The sequence below is a fragment of the Dermacentor andersoni genome, chromosome 8 (genome assembly GCF_023375885.2).
Source record: "Dermacentor andersoni chromosome 8, qqDerAnde1_hic_scaffold, whole genome shotgun sequence".
NCBI classification, from domain to species: domain Eukaryota; kingdom Metazoa; phylum Arthropoda; class Arachnida; order Ixodida; family Ixodidae; genus Dermacentor; species Dermacentor andersoni.
The window spans coordinates 141399207-141422580 of NC_092821.1; the positions used below are offsets into that span (position 1 = coordinate 141399207).

At 47.6% G+C, this 23374-nt stretch overlaps 1 protein-coding gene across 1 annotated transcript; it reads left to right on the forward strand.

The window, feature by feature from the left end:
• Nucleotides 1-435: 435 nt before the first annotated feature.
• On the forward strand, nucleotides 436-21143 carry LOC126525860 (monocyte to macrophage differentiation factor 2). Its single transcript, XM_050173827.3, has 9 exons — nucleotides 436-868; nucleotides 3039-3434; nucleotides 10060-10128; nucleotides 13154-13235; nucleotides 14433-14590; nucleotides 16317-16391; nucleotides 16757-16858; nucleotides 18369-18438; nucleotides 20076-21143. The coding sequence occupies exons 3-9, from the start codon at nucleotides 10076-10078 to the stop codon at nucleotides 20310-20312; spliced, it is 777 nt and encodes a 258-aa protein (XP_050029784.2). The 5' UTR covers nucleotides 436-868; nucleotides 3039-3434; nucleotides 10060-10075; the 3' UTR covers nucleotides 20313-21143.
• Nucleotides 21144-23374: the final 2231 nt, after the last annotated feature.

Below are 23374 nucleotides of genomic sequence, written 5' to 3' on the forward strand. Positions count from 1 at the left end.
TCTTTAACGCAAACTTGGGGCATTGGTATGTGTCAGGGGGTATGTGCCGTTTTTCATGACAATCATTATGAGAGACATATCATCAGCAATCACCCAGGAACCACAAGATAGATAGATGCCAGTGTCCATGGCATCACGGAGGTTGGCGCGAGTCATCGCGAGAGCATGCAGCTTTCACGTGCTCCTCTTCTCCCGCACGCTTTTTTCCTCATCAAGAAGCGCACAAAGAAGAGGGAGAAGCTGCAAACACAGCGCAGTTGTTAATTGTTAATTGTTAATTTATTTCAGTCTATGCCACGTAAGTATATCTCCTAAATATCAAAAACTCCTGGCTACCTCACCCTGACTTGCTATTTCTTTTACGTTTTCTCTCCACCTTCCCTTTAGCCTGCTTTAGCCACCGGCTTCTCGGCCGATCTCCCGTAGTGGGTAAACGCCACGAGATAAGGAACGAGCACGCAAGCAAGCAAGCCCGGTGCATGCAACCGAGGTTCTAGAAGCCCGTTGTGCTCGGTTCGTCCTCCGCCGCATACTCTTCGCACCTCAGAGGCCCCTTCTAAGCCCTATAGCACGTCTTCTCGCCGTCTCGTTGAGTCATCTGGGGCCATTACGGTCGCGTACGGCCATTTCGGCGCCGAGGAAGAAGACGACGGAAGGGGGGCCGTCTGCGTGCCACCGCATATGTGTGGCATCGGCTTTCACCACCGCCGAGCCACCATGGCGGCTCGCCGCCCCAACCGCTAGGCCTGACGCCGGAAGCCGTGTGGGCGGTGAGCAGACGATCGAGGAACTCAAAACCCTGAAGTTCGCGCGACCAAGCCGTATACCCGGAGCATCCGCGAGTACCTATCTGCGAAGAAACAAAATTGTGAGTCTCGCACTCAGCTTCGTCACATATAGTGTATAATCCAGTTACCCTCCGTTTTTCTTTTTATTCTGACAATTCAACAAACAAACAAAAAAAGACATTGCACTTACCGGTCGCTGCTTTGTTCTCGCTCGAATTTCGCAGCAAGATTGCGTTTATTTTCTTGATCCGCATCGGTTAGAGTTCATGTAAGGTACGAAAATCTGGGCCGACGATGTCTCTTGTGCGTAGATGTCTCTGTAATGCGTCGCATTATCCACTTATGTATTTATTTGTTTGAAATTTCTGACTTCGAACTAATGTTCCAGCTGTGTTCTCCTTAAAGGGGTCCTGAACCACCCCTCGAGCTTGGTGAAAAAAAAAAAATACAGTCCGCGGATAGCATATGCTGCTTTGAACATCTCAACCAAGTTTTTCAGTCATGCGAGGTGCGTAAAAGGCTCGCAGACGGAGCGCTAAGTCACCTTTCTCTCAAACGCTCTCTTTTCAACAGACGCCTGCTCCTCAATCATTCTTTTCTGGGCGCTTTATTTCGTAACACATCCCATACGCGGCTGCTATTGGCCAATACCGGACATCAATCAAGAAGGATGTTTGGATCAGTGCGTTTCTTCCCACTGTTGCTGTGTATATTTATTTACGAAGTTCAATAAACAGGCTGAAGTAAGCGAGAATGTGCTTTCGAATTTCGACAAGAATTGCATACTTCAGGAAGACGTCGACTGTCTTCTGCGCACGCTTGGCCGCGGCCGCCCGCGTATAGGGATTAAAATTTGGCCAACCTGCTTATCGATGTCGTATAGCCATCGGGAGTCGCTAACTTCGACTAGGTTTGAGCACTCAACTATAGCGTCGAACCACGCGAAACTTAAGGTCAGACCACACGAACGCTTGCAAGCAAGCGCTCCCTTCCGTCCGCTCCTACCGTGACGCCTCAGCAGACTATTAATAGCGCTTCAAAATGCACAAGTTGGATGTGGCTACTATCGGCTGGTCAAGCTGGTGAACGACGACGCCGGTGCGCACCACGTAACAGTCAGACTGGAGCCTACATGAGCCTGAGCACGCACTCAAGCCCTGTCGTGCATAAAGTTGCATGTAGCTGCGGTCGGCTACGTCATGGCCTCGGAGATTTGCGCGCGCTGGCTGACCAGTCGGCGCGCACAAATCTCGGAGGCTATAGCTACGTATTGTAGATACCGCGGCTGCCGCGGGTCGCCGCGACGAGTCCACTGGCTGAGCGCACTGCGGTTCGCTGAGGACAACTGCGTTTGGCTTACGTTTCGCCATGGAGGAAGGAAAATGGTTTATTTCGTTCCTCCATGCGTTTGGCTAACGCTAGCTAAAGCGCGTTGTAGGCGCCAGAATCGGAAATAGTTACGTCTACGTGAACACCCCAAATCAAATTTGAACTGCGCGCCACGGTGACGTTCAGTAGGCGGAGCGTTGTGGGCACAACCCGCTCCGCCGCAGCGCACGCAGCGCAAGGCATTGAACAAGGAGCGGAAGCACGGCGAAGGGCGTGTTTAATTGATGATAACTCCGCCTTTTCTGAATGCCTTAATGTACCTTTTGCGGCAAAGTATTTCTGAAATAGCCTATTTTAACTTCAAATGCATTTCTCCACTTCGATAGAAAGTGCTTTAGGGTCCCCATAATGATCGGCGTTTCCTTTGGAGCAGGCTATATAGATCGCACAACTAGCACGTTAGCGTTAGCGTAAGCATGCGGTGCAATGCAAGTGCAGCCGTCCCAGCATGCATGCACGTTCAAAATGTGACGGCCCCTACATCGTCGATCCTGTACCTAAATGCTTTCGACCGCCCACGATATGGCGAAAAGCAAGGCCTTAGAGAACGATTTCCGCTACACCGAGGGAGCTCCGGTTTCAGTCGTCTGCTCGCGACAACCAGAGTCGGGGGGAAGTCCAGACGACGCGCATCGAGCGCCTCTCATTTAGCCTCTCCAGTGTCTCCCTGTCGTTTGTACTCTATACGCTCTCTCTTTCCTTTTGCTCCATCGATGGCGTCACTATGGCGTCACTCTATCTGTGCCTTCTTTTCTTTTACCGATTGCGCCGCACTGGGTCCTCCTTTCTTTATGTTTATGGGATTCTCCTCCTCCTGTTCTCTTTCTCTCTTCCTATCGCGGTTCGCGCTCGTCGGGCAAGATGGCGTCCGGCGCGGGCGGCCTCCTCCTGCAAGTCGGCTTTGCGGCAGCGCTGCGGCGCCGGCGGCGGAAGTGAGCCCTCGCGGACGCGGCCACCGCAGCCGGCCAGCCCCGAGCGGCATCGCCCGCACGTACACGGCTCTGCGCGCCGCTCTTGTTTTCGTCGAGACCCGGACGAGACACCGACGGTAGTGGCTGCGAGCCGTGCTCGTCGCTAGGCCTCACGACGCCCGTCTCCCGTCTCCCGAGCAACGCACCCGTGTGCCAACTGCGCGCACACACTGGCGTTCATGGTTAACCGTGACAGGCGACCGGCCGGTCTTGACTTTGACGGCGACGGCGACGAGATGAAGAGGGCGAAGCTGCCGAATGACTTGACTTCGTCGCAGGACGACAGGTGAGACACTCCGGTTGCAACACCGCAATGCGAGCGGCCTTCGTTACGTAATGAATCTCTTAACAGCATAACGCTAACAGAACCGCGCACGGAGGAAGTATGCACGCGCGTGATCGACGAACTCTCTCCGTGCGCGACCGTTGTTAGCGCATTGGTTATTTATTTTTTATCGAACGGAGAGTGAATTACAAAAGCGTTTTATTGACAGACATCGGAATTCCCCACTTCATGTCATGGCAACGTTTGCTGCGACTGATACAAGTTGTATCAAACAAACTCTAGGTTTTCTATTTTTCGGTGAACGCTTGCCAGTTAATTATAGTTAAATGAGTGACATTGAATCTTATTGAGAAGACACCCCGCGCACGCCTACACGTTTATATCTAGATGTTTGTTTATTTCGTTCGCTGTTAAATGAAATATTTTCCGAAACTATGTATCGCACCATGTAGCGGCTTTATTTTATTTTATAATTCGGAATTTACATTTGCTTGTTTTGTATATACCTCGGTGTACTGTCGACTCTTGAATGACATTTACATTTTTCAAAATGCTGTCTTGCGTCACATAGCGTGCCATTCGCACGTTTATGATTCTCTATTCATTCTTTTTGCCTCGGGTATGCAGTTGACTTCCGCGCATACACTTTTCGCGCGAAGCACAAGACAACTTGCAGTGACAACTATTTCCCGAACTAAGAAAGCATCTTAAACGGGGGGATAATCTCCGCGAAGGCACAACACGGCGTTGATGCGACGTGACCTTAACCTGATATTATGACATCCTCGACAAATCGCACCGTTGAGTCGCACCGCGAAGTGTCCTGGAGCCGAGACGGTTGGATGACGGATGGATGGGTGGATGCTATGAGCGTCCCCTTTGAAATGGGGTGGTGGGCGGCGTCACCAAGCTCTGTTTGTTATTTTGCCGAATGTCTTGTCTATCCGTTATATTTGTTTCCAATTTTTTGACAGACCATAAATTTCCAGCATCAAACTTTCTGAGCCTTTATTGGGATCTTCGTTTTTTGTACGCCTGCGTTAATTGTTTGTGGACTCCCCACTTTTCTGCCACTAAACCTCCTACAGCGCTCCGATGCCATTTGTCGAGGTTGCCGCTAACCTAACACAACGCTTGAGATCACGTGTTCTGTTCGATTTTTCTTCTTTTGTAGTTGCGTTCGTACTGCACTACAAGCCCCGAAAATCTCGTACCAAGATGGCCGAATTTTTCACCATCTCTAACGTTACCAGATTGCGAAAAACGACTTTAATTAATATATGGGTGCCTGTGGTAATTATAGTATTTACTCGAGGGATCGGACGTGAATTACTTGTTATCGCTGCTTACAACACCGCGAATTGAAATTTTAGAGATTGCGGAAAAGTTTAAGTTCCTGCAGTCAGCATACCCGCAACCTTGTTATGTGCATGACTTGTGTGCCAACCCCTTGTTAATGCTTCAGCATGTACTATGGGCAGAATGATGTCAATGAATGAATGAATGAATGAATGAATGAATGAATGAATGAATGAATGAATCGTCGCCATCATGATCAGCAGCAGCACCAGCAGCCTATTTTTATATCCACTGCAAGGCGAAGGTCTCTCCGAGCGATCTCTAATTACCCCTGTCTTGCGCTAGCCGATTCCCACTTGCGCTGGCACATTTCCTAATTTCGTCACCCCACCTAATTTTCTGCCGTCTTCGACTGCGCTTCACTTCTCTTGGCACCCATAGTGTAACTATAATAGTCCACCGGTTATCTGCCATACGCATTATATGGTTTGCCCAGCTCCATATTTTTTTTCCTCTTGATGTCAACTAGAATATCGGCTATCCCCGATTTCTCTCCAAACCACGCCGCTCTCTTCTTATTTCCTAACATTATTCCGCTAACATTCTTCGTCCCGTCGCTACTGCCCGGTCCTGAACTTGTTCGCGAGCTCCTTTGTTAACTTCCAAATTTATGCCCCGTATGTTAGCACCGGTAGAATGCAATGATTGCACACTTTTCTTTTCAGCAACAGTGCTAAGCTCCGAGCCAGGATTTGGTAGTGCCTGCTGCATGCACTCCAACCCATTTTCTATGCTGTAAATTTCCTTCCAATGATATCATGAATGGTTATATAAAGTGTAGTTATTTGTATAGTTATGGTGTCTCCGCCTGCTTAAGTTTCTGTATTATCATTTCCTTGTTTTATTTAGTTGGTAAGTTTGTGCAGCCAGTCTTAATCGCTTTATTCAGTCAGGCTTTCAATGAATGAATGAATCAATCAATCAAGAATGTAAAAGGCTGCACGCAATTCCCTGTTCAGTTTATGTTGATCCTCGTCATCCGATCTTCCCGCTCTGGCTTACGTAGTTACGTACATATATGGCTTACGTAAGTTAGGAATTGACGTAGTTGCATGTGTTTCTGGTAAATCAGTGAGTGCTGACCTGGAACCGCTTTGCTCACAGACTTGATTTTTCTAGCGCAAAAAAACGAAAGATATCCCCAAGCGTACTGCAGCTTGACGACACAACTGGCACCTCTTCACCACTACCCCCCCAGAAGAAAAAGAAAAGTAATGAAGCGATTACATGCTTACCTATGCAATGCTTACGGGCCGTTAGGTTAGGTTATAAGTCTTGCCGCGTGAACGCTGATGCGTGCTCAATTAGGAAGATAAAAACAGTTTCAATGGCAAAACGAAGATATTGCCTGCCTTTATGCGCAACACAGTCAAGTTGACAGCGTTTTCCCAGTGGGCTAATTTTGAGGTCGAATAAGGAAACCTAAATCCTGCTGTTCGATATTTCAATAAGAAACAAAAAAAGACAATGAAGAAAACCGAAAGAAACCAAACAAAAGAATCAGCCAATTTATCTTGCGTTTCTCTCGACCTTGACCTCTCTCGTCGTGGTTGCTGCTCAAGATCAAGCCCCTCGGTAACCAGCCGAGGCCTTCTGGCTACCGGTCTCTGCAACCTATAGCGTGACGTAAAGCGCTCGTTCAATCCAATTTGCAACATCGCCCCGCGGTTTTGCGTTGACCGGCTAGCCAGGGTTATTGCGTTATCGATTTCCAGCCTGTGGGTATACTCCGCCGCACGGCGCGGGCCCGTGCTGCAGCCGCCGGTTGCGTGAGCTGCCGGAAACGAGGAAGTCGTCGACGATGTTTGCCCGAAGCCCTATACATGCTCTGTGACGTCACTCGAGCCCGAGAAAGAAACACCGGCAATCGAACGCCCTGTCTATAAGGTCACCCTGTACGGGCGTCCTGGAGTGTATATAGTTCTCATAAAGGCACCGCTCTGCTGTGTTTGCGGCGCTCTTTTAAACGTTGCCAGTTCGCGAAAACTCCCTAAGCGGCAATTTGAAGCCTAGAGTTTCCATACAAAAAGTTACTTGAAGGAAATCTGGCGCTTGTGGTATAACAACAACAAAAGAAAGAGGGAAATTTTTTTCTTCGAACTCCTCAGTGGGTTATTGAGGGACGCCGTAGGTTTGGGGTACTCCGGATTAATTTTGGCCCCCTGGGGGTTAATTCTTTATAACCTCCACCATAGGCACGCACGGTACACGGGCTTTTCTTTTTTTGCGTTTCGGGCCCATCGAAACGCGGCCACCGCCGCGGGCATCGAACTCGCAACCTCGCGTTCAGCTGCGAAACGCCATGCATCCATCGCAGTCACCGCAGTGAGTTCAATAGTGGGCTTACGAGAACTGCGAAACGCGGTCGATCAGCCAGGAACGAAGGGTAGTACGGCCAATTACGCCTTTACAACGAAATGACCTGTATAACGAATGATATCGGAGGCGGCCCCGAGCACTTCGTTATAATGTCGTTCGACTGTACACGGATTGGCTCAGACTTCGTCTTTTTTTGCCTCCGAACGGCTTTTATGGCTTTTGCGAATTGGTCGTTTTTGCCCTATTCGTTGCGCTATAAGCGAAACGATTCGCTACGCGTAGTGCAGATCAATAGCGCGCGTGAAATCACCTGAAATCACGTGAATCCTCTCCACCGTATCGCTCGGTGGACAGGATTGTGCGAGTCAGAAAATGGAGTATGTGCATGTAACGCTTGAGTTCAGTGGGGTCATGCGGGGACCCCCGGGAGTCTGCGTGCTCCAAACTCCTCAGTCTCTACAGTAAAGTTTTTATGATGATGATGATTATGACGCCAGTCAGATGATGACGTAAGAGCGCGCATTCGCGAAGGCGTGTATAAGTAAAGATGCCATAGTCGCTTATTAAATACTTTGTACAGTAACTACTGTTTACTAAAGCTAAATCCAGTAACTACTGTTTACTGAATTACCTGCTGCTGGGAACACCTCCCAGACCCACCGCGGTGGCGCTACGGCTTATGGTGTTAAAATTAAATTTTGGGGTTTTACGCGCCAAAACCACGATCTGACAATGAGGCACGCCGTAGTGGAGATAACGTGCACCTAAATCTAAGTACACGGGTGTTTCCACATTTCGCCCCCACCGAAATGCGGCCGCCGTGGCCGGGATTCGATCCCGCGACCTCGTGCTCAGCAGCCCAACACCATAGCCCGAGAATCAATCAATCAATCAATCAATCAATCAATCAATCAATCAATCAATCAATCAATCAATCAATCAATCAATCAATCAATCAATCAATCAATCAATCAATCAACTAGTAAGTCAGTTAGCTATCTATAGACCGATCAAGCGACCGATGAAACACTCAATCGGTCAGTCAGACAATATATCAATAAATTAACCAACTGACCTACCAATCGGTCAGTCAACTAATTCGCTCAGCCAGTCAGCCAGCCAGTCCTCAGTCTTTCGATCAATCACTGAACCAACCAAACACTCAATCAATGTATCATTCATTCAGACAATCTATCGATAAATTAAAGAATCGACCAACCAATAAGCCAGTCAATATATTGACCAATCACTCAACCGACCAAATAAACAATCAGCCGTTCGGTTGATCGCTCCATTCAGTCAGTCAATCGATCGACCGACCAGCAATGAATGAATGAATGAATGAATGAATGAATGAATGAATGAATGCTTTTTTTTTCGAGAACTTGGCACAGGCGATGGCACCACGTTGTGCTTCCCGTGAGATAACCTCGTGCTTTGGACGAAGCGGCGTGACCGTCAGCGCAAGACAATACATTTTATTACAGACGGCGCACAAATAACGAACACAGTCGGCGCAGCGCGGAAAGTACGCGTGTGCCGAGTCCGGACGTGCACTTTTCGTCCGGGTTGCGTATCGCGACGGTGTTTGCGCGAACTCTGCCGACACGTTTGCGTCAGAGGAAGGTCGAGGAGCGGCTTTCACTCGGACGAACCGGAAGCTGATTTCATATCCGGGACGCTGCACCGAAGGCTTCGTTCTTAGCGAAGTTCCTTTATTATCTTTTTTTCTTGAGCGAAAGGCAAGCTAGGAGTAGAAATATTGCTTTTCTATAGAAGCGGTGTTATAGTCGCTTTATTTATTTCTCTAATCGTTGCGATTCGCGAGGCGTCAAAGCGGGGACGCAACCTGCGAACCACGGAAAGAGAGAAGGCTATACTGGCACATCGGAGGAGGCGACCTTGTGTGTTATACTGTGCGCTTATACCATATATACTTATATACTATACTATATACTATATACTATATATGCGCTACGTGCGTCCGCGTCTTGTCCCTTATGTTCGTCAGTGTAACGCTAAGCGCAATATAATCATGAACTATATACTTTCCCGACAAGCTATATATGGCATCCTACTTCAGGCAGCGGCGTCATTCGAGCTGACAATGCAGTTTCACTCGGACAAAAAAAAAAGATGAAAAAGAGGGGAATGTGAGACAGCTTTAGACACCGTTGACGCGCTCGTCATTATAAATGGCTCTGAGCCAGCGTCTTGGAATATTTAGACTGGTCGTCGAAATTTGAACCCTTCACGCAGTGCGACAGCAACACACGGCGCGTTCAACCTGGCTTAAGCCGGAAAGTACATGTAGCATTTCTTTCCATCTTTCCACGGTTTACGCTCGGGGGGTTAGGGCACGTGCTTTGTGAACTGTTGCAAGCAGGCGCAGAAGGCTTGGATTCCTCTACGTCTTCTAGTGTTTTTCAACAGGCGCTCGTGCTCCAGAGTACAAAGCGGATTACGGCGGCGCTTAGGGCGCTCCCGCGTGAAAGGTAGGCAGCTTTCAATTCCTGTATAGCAGCATGAGTTTGGCAGTGCGATATTTGGGTCGTGAAAAAAAGTAAAACAAGACTTGCGTGGCCAAAAAAAAAGAGGAAGGAAGGCAGCAGACAGATGTTTCGTCTACCTTCTACGTCGTCGTAATCATCATCATCATTCGTGTCCACTGCGAGGACGAAGGAATCTCCCATCGATCTCTTTTGCGTCAGCTGACTTCCCGATCCCATGCCTAGATATTTGCAAGTCTTGGCCCACTACTTAACCATTGCATTTGTACAGGCAAAGCAGGGCAGGACAGGTAAGTAAAAGCAGGCAGGCAGCAGGCAGGACAGATATCGGCGAACGCTTTCGTATGACACCCGGGCATTGCCGCGTGCGCGTGAACATCAGCGTTGCAGCTTGAAATATGCATTGCCCACGTGACTGTGTTATCCTGTATTCGCAGATGACGTGCACCACAGATGGCGACCGCAGGAGTGAACGGCGCCATGGCACGGTACCGCTTCTTCTCAAGGTGAGACCGGCAGGTGGCGCTCACTGCTGCATTTGGGTAAAGCCCCTTAAACCTTGTTAAGTAGTGCCGCGCTTTGAAAAATGCCGCCTCCTCCTCGCGCGCTCTGGCCGAGGCCGACGCCGCGTCATTATTGGCCTAATAGCATCACGTAGGCCATAGCGCCGTGCATCAGCGCCATTTTTGCTCGAGAAGCGTCTACGGAGTGGCGAGGAGCGCATGTTGGCGCCGGTGCTACGCTCGAGCAGTGTAGGCGGTGCCACGGTCGAGGAGGGAGCGTGAAAGAGAGGAGAAACGAGGAGGAGTGAAGGCGGAGGAGGAGAGTGTCGCTACTTTACGAAGTTTAAGGGGCTTTACATTTGGGTACATTTGTGTAGCGTTCCTGTGTATGCTATACAGGGACACTACATCTGTGAGCTCTAAGCCACTTTCCCCTCAAAGGTTTACTTATATAGTCTATAGCGAGCCTTGGTAGATAATCTTAGTCTCAGAACAGTCTATGGTAAGTCTTCTGTATAAACGTTCTTTGAAACCGGCAGATAGTCTAGACATCTTGGAGACTTAGGGTTTGGCTCCCTTGCCACATCATGAACGATACCCGCGGTTGCATCTGATAAGAAAGTCAACCGAAGAAACAAAGACAGTAGACCACGTGCTTCTCCATGGTCTCCATGACCATGGTGCTCTTTTTTTACCTTGTATCACGATTCCTCCCTACGTACCAGACAGACAGACAGTCCGTTAATACCTCGACTTCAAGAGGACAGTCGAAACGCAACAAAATTTTAACGACTTCAGTAATGGCTAGTTATCTGCTTGATTTATGTTAGTTGGCTTAAGTTGGAGCTTCTGTTGTGGTGCAATTGATAATTATGCACGCGTTTTCGAACAATTTTTTACACATTTATTTGACTTACTGCCTGCACACTTTCTGCAACAACCCTCTCCGAAGACTAAAAACGCAAGTCACAGCACAACGTAACTTAAGATGTCACTGCATCGTCCGTGACCTCAGAGCAGCTGCCATTGTCCTGACAGCACTAGCCTCCATCACAGACCTCCGAACAAGCTCGGGTGCCCAGCAAGACCAAAGTTATGAACTACGCGCGCTTTGCGAGACCCGCCATCTTTCTTGCTCCACTGCGTCTGTAGACGTCTACAGGAGGGAGCTATGGCGTCAGGCACCTAGCCTAATCGGCGAGCCCACCTCCACTGACAACACCACTTCCTTCCTTCGGGGCCCATCTATGCGTTGGCTATTGGGAAGCAAGACCCTCCATTGTTGCCGGATCTACCGAGGCATTGCTTGTTTCACGGTAGTTTTTTAGTGATATCGTCATCGCGGTCGGTTCTCCCTACCCGCTCTACTCTTCGCCATACTGTCCACGCGCTCAGCGGCTGGAAATTTCAGCTTGTCTATTACGCGTTGATGGCCTATTTCCCATGAGCCTTTCCTTTATGCTTTTTATGTGACTCTGCTTGTAAACTGCCTCGTGACCGCTCGCTCCTAATGTGTTTTGTCCCTCCCTCCACGCTGCAGAAGCTCCAGCTGAACATCGTCGCTCACGCCACCTGATAGAGAGTACTCATCCGCCTTCTTTCATCCTCCATTCACTCCTGCCGTCACACGTGCGAATTCCGATACTGTGGCGTATCGTTCGATGTGCGGATGTAGGAAGGACTAGAGAAATTAGGCGGAGGAGGGGAGGGAAACAAAAGCAAGCGCCCGTCTTTCTTTTTTTTTTCTTCGGCGGGAGGCAGTGTACGCAAGCACCCACGACAGAGAGACGACACCGCTCCGCTCCACTGGCCTACAAATGTCGGTACGACGCGCTACGCGTGTAGCGTTACGTAAGCGTACGCGACACCCGAAGCGATCGACAACGCCGCGGCGCTGATCGACAACCCGACACCAAATCCGCTAGGTGCCGCTGCCGGCGCACGCCACCGTGATCGCGCGCCATGGGAAGGGAAGCCCGCGTATATAGTCACGGATATAGACGGCAGCGATGGCGCGATATTCCCCGCGATGCGGTACTTCTTGCTTTTTGTTTAGCATCATCATTCCTTTCGGGCGTTTCTGCGGCGTGGATCGTCTGACCATACGGCAAGAAAGGATGTGGCTTGGCTCGGCTCTTCGCCCCTTCCGCCGCACTTGTTTCTTCGCCGCCTTTAGGTTTGGCTGCGCTCCTTCCGTCCAGTGCGGTAGACTGCATGGCGGCGAGCGAACGCTTAGCGACGCGCGAAAGACCGATGTGCCTGACGGTGCGGAAACCGCGATTAGATGCAAACCACAAGAGCGCTCGAGGATTCAGGTATATAGCTTTCCTTCCGGAAGCGACAAGTGTGGTTTTTCCTTGAAGTTCTGTAACCTTTTAGTAGCAGCGGTTTCACTTAGTTGTCGCCTACCGGTATACCGCTTTCACGTTTGCTTATATAAGCGGCGGCGCTCTGCCCAGCGGGCTGTCTGCTGTGGTTCACAGTGTTTCTACAAAAGGAACCGCTAGAGGGAACTTTGGCGCTGCGGCTGTTGGGCTACCAGGTGATCAAATGACGGTAAATAATGCGCGTTTCGCGCTGATCTTTGTGCATATCGCTTCGGGCATTCCTGTAGCGTTTCTTATTGCGCTTTATATCGTTCGAAATTCCGAGCGGCGATTGTTTTCCAGACACGGCGAGAAGCACTAAATAAGTCTGTCCACGCACACGCACATATGCGCATAGCAGACTGTGGCACCTGTGACGCAACATTCCGTGTTAAAATGATCGCAGTTTGAAAAAAGTCACAAGTCCGTTTGAAAAAAAAAATCATAAGGATGAAGGTTAGGCAAATCCACGTGCTATAATTAACCGTCATTCACACGCTGGCGGACTATATATATAGCAGCTCCCGCAGACATCAGCGCCAGAATTCTCCCTGGTGATTTTTGTAGGAACTTTCTGCTGTCGTTGCATCAGGGAGCACCCATTCTGCACCGTTGCAAGGATAACGGGCCGGCAGTCACCGAAGCCTCGTTTTCTCTTGCAGGCTGATGAACCCTCGGCCGACTGGGAACGAGCCGTACGTGCCAACGGAGGTGGAGCACGTGGCCAACATCATCACGCACGCGGTCAGTGCGGCGGCGGCTGTATGAAAGGGATCACGCTTCTAAAGTGCACCGCGATCGGGGATCAACACAATCTTAAGAACAAAGGAACACGTTGACACTAACTCCTTGGAAGCGGGAGTACAACTGCTTGTTGCATATTTGATCAGTAGCCAAGGTTTCGTTTTAGTTTTTCTTGTGCACGTTGTGTGTGTAGTGGGGAGAGGAGAGAGAGAGAGATAAGGTAGAGTATAGATAAAAGGAAGTATTTACGCCGTGTACATCACTGTACTCCTCCGAAGCGACGCGGGTATAAAGGTGAGGCTTCTTCGTTTCCCATTATCGTTTACGGAATACCAGAACACACGACAGCAACTCTGTTAGCAGTATCTTATAATGCTTTTGTTTTTCGAGAGCAACGCGTAGGCGTAGACGTAGGCGTGAACAGCCGCGTTGGTGGCGCCATCTCGTGGCGCAGAGCTTAAGTGCAGAGAGCTAATGGGCAACCATCGTGCTTAGCTGCTAGTGTAAAGCGTCGGCAGGGACGCGCAGTTCTTTTGTTCTCCGACGACAACACCACTGTAACAAGAAACGCATGCAACGCGTTGTGATCTGACAAAAGCCCACAAGATATCGCTTCCAGCGTTGTTACACTGCCTTGCAGGTCTCCAAAAATTCGATATTCCGTGAAATGCCGTACGTTTGCGGACAAGACTCTTTAAAGTTGTTCACTGTTGAGGATGCCGGGCCACCGATCGCAGCAACAGCAGTGCCTCTTGTAGCGTAGTGAATTTTGAGGAGAAACAACTTTGGGAATTTTGGGAAAAGCATTCGCACCGCGGCAACTGACAGAGGTCCTCGACTGGCGAGCGGTTCACGGCGAGCTCGAGCTGCGCGTCGCCCCACCGAACTGTCTCGCGGCTGCTGTCGTTCACGTCTGCTCGCACCAATCATGACGATTCAAAATAGCCATCACCGTATTCCAACGGCCCGCTTCTGCGCCGCTGATTGGCCCAGCAGCTTTGCGACTCAGGTCGCGGCGACGACGAATCACTCAGTGAATCTCCTCGCGAAACTGGTTGCTTCTTCTGCCAAATTCGATCGACTATTTTGCGACCGACTTTTGGTCTGTCCTCGACCTTTGCCAGTCGCCGATGTGAACGCCCGCCTTACGCTGCTATATGTCTCACCGTCCCCGTTGTGCACTTTTTCGGCGCGCAGCTGAGCATCCTGCCAAGCTTCTTTGCTCTCAAGTTCCTGCTCCAGCGCGCCCACACCCCGGCACACCTGACGGCTGCCGTGGTGTACGGAATCGCCCTGGTCTTGCTGTTCGTCACCTCGTCGCTCTTTCATTCCATACACTTCCTCGGAAAGCTCAGGTGAGGGTGCGCCGCACAGGCTTGCCGCCAAGCATCACTAAGCGGAATGCTAGGCATATGATAGATAGATAGATAGATAGATAGATAGATAGATAGATAGATAGATAGATAGATAGATAGATAGATAGATAGATAGATAGATAGATAGATAGATAGATAGATAGATAGATAGATAGATAGATAGATAGATAGATAGATAGATAGATAGATAGATAGATAGATAGATAGATAGATAGATAGATAGATAGATAGATAGATAGATAGATAGATAGATAGATAGATAGATAGATAGATAGATAGATAGATAGATAGATAGATAGATAGATAGATAGATAGATAGATAGATAGATAGATAGATAGATAGATAGATAGATAGATAGATAGATAGATAGATAGATAGATAGATAGATAGATAGATAGATAGATAGATAGATAGATAGATAGATAGATAGATAGATAGATAGATAGATAGATAGATAGATAGATAGATAGATAGATAGATAGATAGATAGATAGATAGATAGATAGATAGATAGATAGATAGATAGATAGATAGATAGATAGATAGATAGATAGATAGATAGATAGATAGATAGATAGATAGATAGATAGATAGATAGATAGATAGATAGATAGATAGATAGATAGATAGATAGATAGATAGATAGATAGATAGATAGATAGATAGATAGATAGATAGATAGATAGATAGATAGATAGATAGATAGATAGATAGATAGATAGATAGATAGATAGATAGATAGATAGATAGATAGATAGATAGATAGATAGATAGATAGATAGATAGATAGATAGATAGATAGATAGATAGATAGATAGATAGATAGATAGATAGATAGATAGATAGATAGATAGATAGATAGATAGATAGATAGATAGATAGATAGATAGATAGATAGATAGATAGATAGATAGATAGATAGATAGATAGATAGATAGATAGATAGATAGATAGATAGATAGATAGATAGATAGATAGATAGATAGATAGATAGATAGATAGATAGATAGATAGATAGATAGATAGATAGATAGATAGATAGATAGATAGATAGATAGATAGATAGATAGATAGATAGATAGATAGATAGATAGATAGATAGATAGATAGATAGATAGATAGATAGATAGATAGATAGATAGATAGATAGATAGATAGATAGATAGATAGATAGATAGATAGATAGATAGATAGATCTATAGACAGACAGACAGACAGACAGACAGACAGACAGACAGACAGACAGACAGACAGACAGACAGACAGACAGACAGACAGACAGACAGACAGATAGATAGATAGATAGATGAAAGCAACATTACCTTTAAAAACGCTGTAGCGGGGGGCCCCGAATTAATTTCTATCACTTGGGGCTCCTTTACGGGCGCCCACATGACACACATTTATTACGCAAAGTAATTCTTGTTAACATTACCACGTCTGCTTGTCTTGCCTGCAGCGGAAATCAAGGCCTGTAACATTTGTGAAAATATTTTTTTTGTCCCCATTGAGTGCGACGGCAGCGCCACCGCATCTCCCTTGTGTTTATCTCTCCAACTTGTTGTGTGTGGTAATTAAATACAACGCAACGGGGATCACGATAGTTGGATTCTTCTTTCATTTTTTTTTCTGAGCCATCGTTTTGGCTCAACCGAGCACGGCACGCATTTTTTCTCCTAATTTGGTCCTCGCACTTTCCCGCAGAACTCTCAAAATGATCTTACACCGGTGCGACCGTGCTGCCATCTACATCTTCATCGCGTCGGCCTACACGCCCTGGTGAGTGCACCATTGCTCTGGCTCCGAGATCCGTCCGTTCACTGCACTCACCGTCGATACAGCGAAGTAGAGAAAGCAAAGCATGACGCTAACTGAGGGCACTGACAATTCGACTACGAACATCCAAACAAAATTTATTTGGGACGGACACAAATGCGGATGCCGTTTGATTGTCTGTTGGCGGGTACGTCCGTGGGATGCCTATAAGCAGTTTACAGACTGCATGAATTTAATTTTAGAACGATATATCCAGTAGACAGCTGATTGTTTACCTACAGGCGGATACGTCGGTGAGATGCCTATCAGCAGTTTGCAGGCTGTATGAATCCCCCCTTCGTAACGGTGTATATCCCGCTGTGTCGCAGGCTGCTGCTACGCGAGTACAGCTCGTGGGGCCAGAAGCAGCTGTACGTTGTTTGGTTCCTCTGCGTTCTAGGCATCACCTACCAGAACATATTTCACGAGAGGTAAGCCTCGTGCAACTCCCGTGTTTCTTTTTCCTTTTTGCTGTCGTTCTACCCTGCACGAAACTTGTTACAGTCTATGGGTACTCTACATAAAAACGTTCAAATAATCTGTAGCTTTGATTCAAACTGGCCAGTAAATTTTTGCTCACACTACTTCTGGTTCTCCGTAGGCTTCTCATGTGGACCAGTTAACATCTTATGACTGCTTATCTTAGTATACGTCCTATTGCGTTCTCTTTTCGTAGGCCTAAGAGGTGCCACTTTTAAGTAACACGTTGGCGAGCGAACCAGGGAAGCGTTAACCAGCAGCTAACGCGCGTTTCGACAAAATGACTGGTCTTCGTCAACATTTGCGGCATTCCTTGTTCGCTCACTGTTGATAACTTCAAGCTAAGCTCCACCTTCCCGTCGCCATGTTGTATCGTTTAAATGACGCAGTCGTTTACAGCGAGTTGTAGCTTAGTTTCGTAACAAAGCGTTAGCTGCGGCACTTGTATTGCGTGATTTCGTTCATGTTCTGTCTTCTCCTGCTCGGTCAGTCAAAAAGGCTATTGTCGACACATTGCCAAGCAGTCCTTTTAGCGCGTCGGCTTTTCGTTAGAATAGGCGCCACGTTATCGACATGCTGAATTCAATTGCGTCTTTTTTTTCTTTGCCTACAGCCAACTGTAAGTACTCAGCACGTAAATTGCGGCTAAATTTTGCGTTGGGTAACATTAGGGCAATATTATTTACAGACTGGCTCACACTTATGTTCCTGATATTTTTATTTATTTGTCTTCTATATCTTTATATACTTATTTTTGGTTTCCATTCTGGATATTTCTATACCGAATTGCTGGTCCATACGCCGTGCCAAAAAGTGGGTCCTCCATCGAGGCAACGTTAGAGTAGGAGCAAGATTCTAAAGAAAGTAAATGCACCGCATAAAATAAGGGGAACAGTAAAAAAAACAATTTAGTATATATAGTATATGCAGAACACATTTTAGTATATACTCGGGTTGTTGACAAGTTTCCGTTGACAAGAGATCTTCCGTTTTCCCTTACTTCGAATCTCACCTGAATTACTGAAAGCTAGCTTCACTGCAGGCACACAAAGGATGCGGTGAAACTTGATTGGTGCAGCATCGCATAGGCCGTAAAGGAGGAAAAAATAATTAATTGTTATTTTAAAATAATTATCGTATTTGTGCGCATTTTTATTTTTCTAGCATATAATATTACACATAAGAAGTTAGCATATGACGGAATTTCAAATATGGTCCTGAATGACTATTTCAGACTGTGTTTAAGAAGTTTTATTTGTTTATAATAGATAATGTGTGAGATACATTGAGCACTTATATGGGCACTACATATACATTGTGTATAACTTGCGCGAGGCTTCATTACAATGTGAGAAATTTCAGCACACTGAAGGTGGCGCACAATGTGGGAAATCAAACTTTGGTCGAGACAGAAATGGTCCACCTTCGGAACGACCCTCTTTCTTTCTCTTCCCACTACAGGTACAAAACTCTCGAGGTGCTCATCTACATAGGCTCAGCCTTGTTTCCCGCTTCCGCCACATTTTCGATGGTAAGGGCTCGCTCGATATTAGGGCATGGTTCTCTTTCGACCCCATTGAGAGCATTTATCACACGTACATATCTGTAAACGGGTGAACAATTGTCTGATTTTGGTTGACCGACTGACGGATGTATTGATGAATCGTGTGTTAATGGGTGGATGGGTGTGAGATGGATGAATGAATGGATGCATGGGTGAGTGGACGGACGGACGGACGGACGGACGGATGGACGGATGGATGGATGGATGGATGGATGGATGGATGGATGGATGGATGGATGGATGGATGGATGGATGGATGGATGGATGGATGGATGGATGAGTGGGTGGATGGGTGGGTAAGGGGATGAATGAATGGATAGATTGATGTGTCGGTAGGTGAGTAGTTAGATGAATGGATGGATTGATGGAATGATGAGATTAGATGGATGAGTCGGTAGGGGGACGGGTGGGTGGGTAGGTGGATGGATGGATTGTCGATGGAGTGGGATACTATGAATGAATGGATAAATTAAATGTTTGATAAATCTGTCGGGCGGGCTTCAAAGTCACCAGATATATGAGAGAGGCTGTGACGGAGGGCTTGGTATTCTGACCACGTGATGTCAAGCTACAGCGGGATGCACTGACGCTTCAATTACCACTTATAAGAATTACATTTTTCCACACTGCTGATAAGTGTTACCTGGTACATGATAGCATCTCGCCACATAGTTTGAGGAAAGCGGCACCATGCAGGGTCTCTGCTAAATGAATGCTTCACTGCCGCTCGGCTTCAGTTACACAGTTTATACATTTGCCTCGAAGTGAACAGTGTCATAGGTTATTAGACACTTTGTTGATTCATTACCATTACACTCAAATTTCTTGTGCAAATAACGCCCGTTCCTTTAAGCAATCCAGCTTATCATTGTCACAGAATTGTACAATTTGTCGCCCGCACAACTCCCGACGCGCCCTCAGTCCGACCTGCTCGCGTTGATCGAAAACGATCGTCAACCGGATTGCGACCCGACACGCCAACTCGAGCCGGCATGTAACCGCAGCTAACGGTAATTCCCTTCAACTCCCGCGGATTTCTCAACGTTGTCTTATTAAAGGAGTACTGAAATGACATTTCGAACTTGTAATTTCATTTAAATGAAGGTACAAGCCTTCTAAGCCTTAGAAAAAATACTGGCAGGGACTAGATCAAAGTAAATAATTTACCATAACACTTACTTCTACGAACCAGTTTGTCTTTTCCCAGCAGGTGTAGGCGTCATCACGTCACGGTACGTGCACGGACTCGCTCCATTCCTCAGACGGCGGCTGTACCTAACGCGAACGCAACCAAAATCATAACCTAACTGTATTGCTACGCAGCGTCGGCGAATTTCGCCCCGTGTCACGACGTCACGACAGTTTGGATTTCGCAGGTCCAGAATTTGAGGTCACTTTTAGCGTGCAATTAAGATGTAACTGTTTCAGAGCCCTCACAAGTCTTTCACATCAAGCGCGATTATTTTATACGCCAGAAGCACGCGTGGCAGAGCTTCTACAACTTGTAGAATGTGTGCCAGCTGCTCCTTATTTCAACTCCGAGCACCTTGTCGACCCCCGTCGCCCCTTCCCCAATTCCCCAACTGCCCGTGCTTCGCTCGCAGCGGCCTCTGACGGGCCTCAAGGAGCTGCTGTTCGGCGGCCTGCTCTACTTCGTGGGAGTGGTGTTCTTCAAGTCGGACGGCCGCGTACCGTTCGCGCACGCCATCTGGCACCTGTTCGTCAACGCGGCCACGCTGGTGCACTACCACGCCGTGTACCGGTACCTCTTCCGGGCCGCCCAGGTCGCCCAGGCCACGCAGGCCGCCCAGGCCGCCGCTGCGCACGATCACCACGACTAGCGGTGGTCGCCGGAGATGCGGTGGTGACGGTGACACCCGACGAACCATCGTGTGAACAGGCGCGACGTCCGGCGGACCATTCCTCCGGAACTGGTCTCGTAACGCCAACGGCTGCTGCGGTTCCCTCAACAGGATCATGGCTTCGCTCGGGACCGATTTCTTCCACGCCTGGTCGTGTCCCGGACCCACGCCTGCACGAGGAGCTGTCGTCTCTTCTATATGGCTCGTGGACCGGCCTATGTCGGCGACTATAGCTTCTTGTTGCCAGGGGTACATGCTGTTCAGGTCTGGACGAGGTCTGTACGGAGCCAGTCGTCTCTGGGACTCCTGCTGGCCCATGACAAGCTTTCTTGTCTCGAACCGGTCCTCCGCGGGGCTGGTCTTGTCCAGGACGGAGCCATTGTCCTTTCCAGGACCGATGCTGACTTCAACCACGAGTTCGCTATCCTGGTCAGGATTGTGGCTCCCTCCCGTCCGGGGCCGGCGTTCTACTGGACTGACGTGGCTCTGCAGTGGCGGGCATTCTTTCCAAGACTGAAGAAGTTCTGCAGGACCAATGCACTCCGCAAGATTAACCGGTGACCTCGCGACTGATTGTCCACTAGATGTAGCCGCCGGGTGTCTATATAAGGGCCGCGTAGAGATTAACAGCGGCGATTGCTGTTTACAAGGGATGCGCCGCGTGGCGACAATGATCTCAGCTCGAGACTGCTTCTTTTTTGTTTGTTTTTAAACGGGGCGAGCGTAATGGCTGTGATTTCAAAAATAGAAGGGTTCAGCGGGGATGACGACGATGACGTTTTGAATAGAAATTGTGCGCTGTTGTTTTAAGTGCGTGTGATGTGCAAAAAGCCGGCGGGTTCTGCGCAGAAGCCGAAGTTAGAAGATATACGAGTATTTGCCGCACTCTGCAGTCACCGAAGCAGGTGTCCCATAAGGGTCATAATATGAACGCCTTGTGTGCGTCCTTAACATGTACAACTGGAGGCATGCTTTGAACTAACGACATTGCTCTCTATAGCCACCATCTCTAATTGTGAGAGATAAATCGCACACCTCAGGCGTTAGGGTGCTATAATATATATATATATATATATATATATATATATATATATATATATATATAGCTGATTCGGGCCAGTGCAAAGTCGTGTTCTCGGACGACAACATTCGGCAATGTTAATTAACGTGACGTAACAGTGAACGCTGTGGTTTGACGTAGTGGAGGGAAGTGTTTGAGTATTGATGGCACTGGTGTTTCTGCTGCTCGTCGCATCGATGCACGATGCGATACGATGCGATGCGATACGGTCGATGCGATGCGGAAGAAGAGAGAAAATCGGCCTTGGCGAAGTAAGAGAAATCATATAAACATGCAGAAATAAAAAGAAAAAAGAAAAGCCAGATGGCAAATAGACTTTTTCGTAGGCGCTTCTTCCTCTTCAAGCTGTCTTAATACGACAAAAAGAAAAAGAGGGAGAGAAAATGCGTCAGATAAAAAGCGTAGCCGTCTGGTCCTCAGTTTGTCTTTGCGTTGTGAATTTCCTTGAGTGATTACAAAGAGGCCTGTTCACAAGCCTAAAACCCGATGGCTGGGCAGTTAGTACACCACGTCCGTTTTCAATGGTTTGTAGCTGATCGTCATACACCAAGAGCAACATTCCCGAAAGTTGCCGTTTCAGAAGACGGCGTAAGCTTTATTATGCACGACTATTATATAGTCGCGATATTCTTAATGAGAGCCTTTAAGGGGACACTAAAAGGACTCATGTCAGATTGGTGGATTATGCTTTAGATAGTGAAATCACTAATCAAAGAGGGTAAACGAATTTGGCTGAATTCCGCGCGAAACCGTAGCGTTGATAATTCCAGGTGTGACGTCAAACATTTGAAAGTGGAGCTTTCAAAAGCATCTAGCGCGAAAAAAACATACAAAATTATTTCATAGATTTTATGTGATGCAGTGCAATTCCACCCCCCCCCTCCCCATGTTTAACATGACCAAATATTCTCGACCAAATGTCTTAGTATTATGCATCACTGGAATCTCTTTCATGGCTCTGATAATGTTACTGCCCCTATTTTACGGTGTTCTTGATTTTATAGAACTGTGAGCTAGCGTTGCCGGTAAGAGCCAGCCATCTGGTACTCTGAGATAAAAGAAAATGTCATGTGCTAGTGCGTCTTGAGGAACCTAAAAGATGAAAAATATAAGTTAAGCAGTACTAGTAAATTACGTGATACAAAACCAAAACAGTCACTCTTACTGTGGGAGAGGCTCGCGAAAGCCAGACAAGACGCAAGGACAAAACACAGCTGGCGCCGCCGCCGTGAATTTCCCGCACTAGTTCGCCCGGACGTCACGGATTTTGATGGCGACTGCTTGGGGCTAGTTAACTGCGTGAAGAATAAAACATGCTGCATTGTATCCCAAAGAAGCCGAAGACTGAACTTAGCAAGTTTCGATAACGTTTACTGCGCCACAGAAAGGCCCAAATACGAGAAAATACTTTCAAGTCTGTGACGTCACACTGACGTATACGACGCTGATATTTCGGCGCGAAATTTAACATAATCTTTTTTTTCTTTTAGTGCGAACCTCTTACCGTTAAATTAACGAAAACAGAGTCTTTAGAGGATGCGTTGTCACTGTAAACTGATGTTGCTATTTAGTGTCCCTTTAATGTGCATTCATAGCTAGGCGCGTTGCTACAAGTTGCGGCTACCATGACACGGAGACGAGATACTCAGCGCGCGTCCGGGCTCAAAGATTAAAGACGTCTTGCACATACTAGAAAGCTAGAACCACAATGCCAAAGCGTGCTAAAAGCAAGAACGACTAGCTAGAGACGACTTGCCCAAGGCGAATACGATCTCAGGCGTACAGCTTCCGACTTAAGCTATGCAACGCATGCCTAGTTATAAAGTCACGAAAGAGAGTGAAGAAATCGGGAAGCACACTATTTTTTACGGTGCTCAGTCCAAAGGGGGCGCTCGTGCGGGGTGCGATGCACGTGTTTTACATGGTGCGAAGATGATGTCCTAAGTGCAGCCTTAATGAC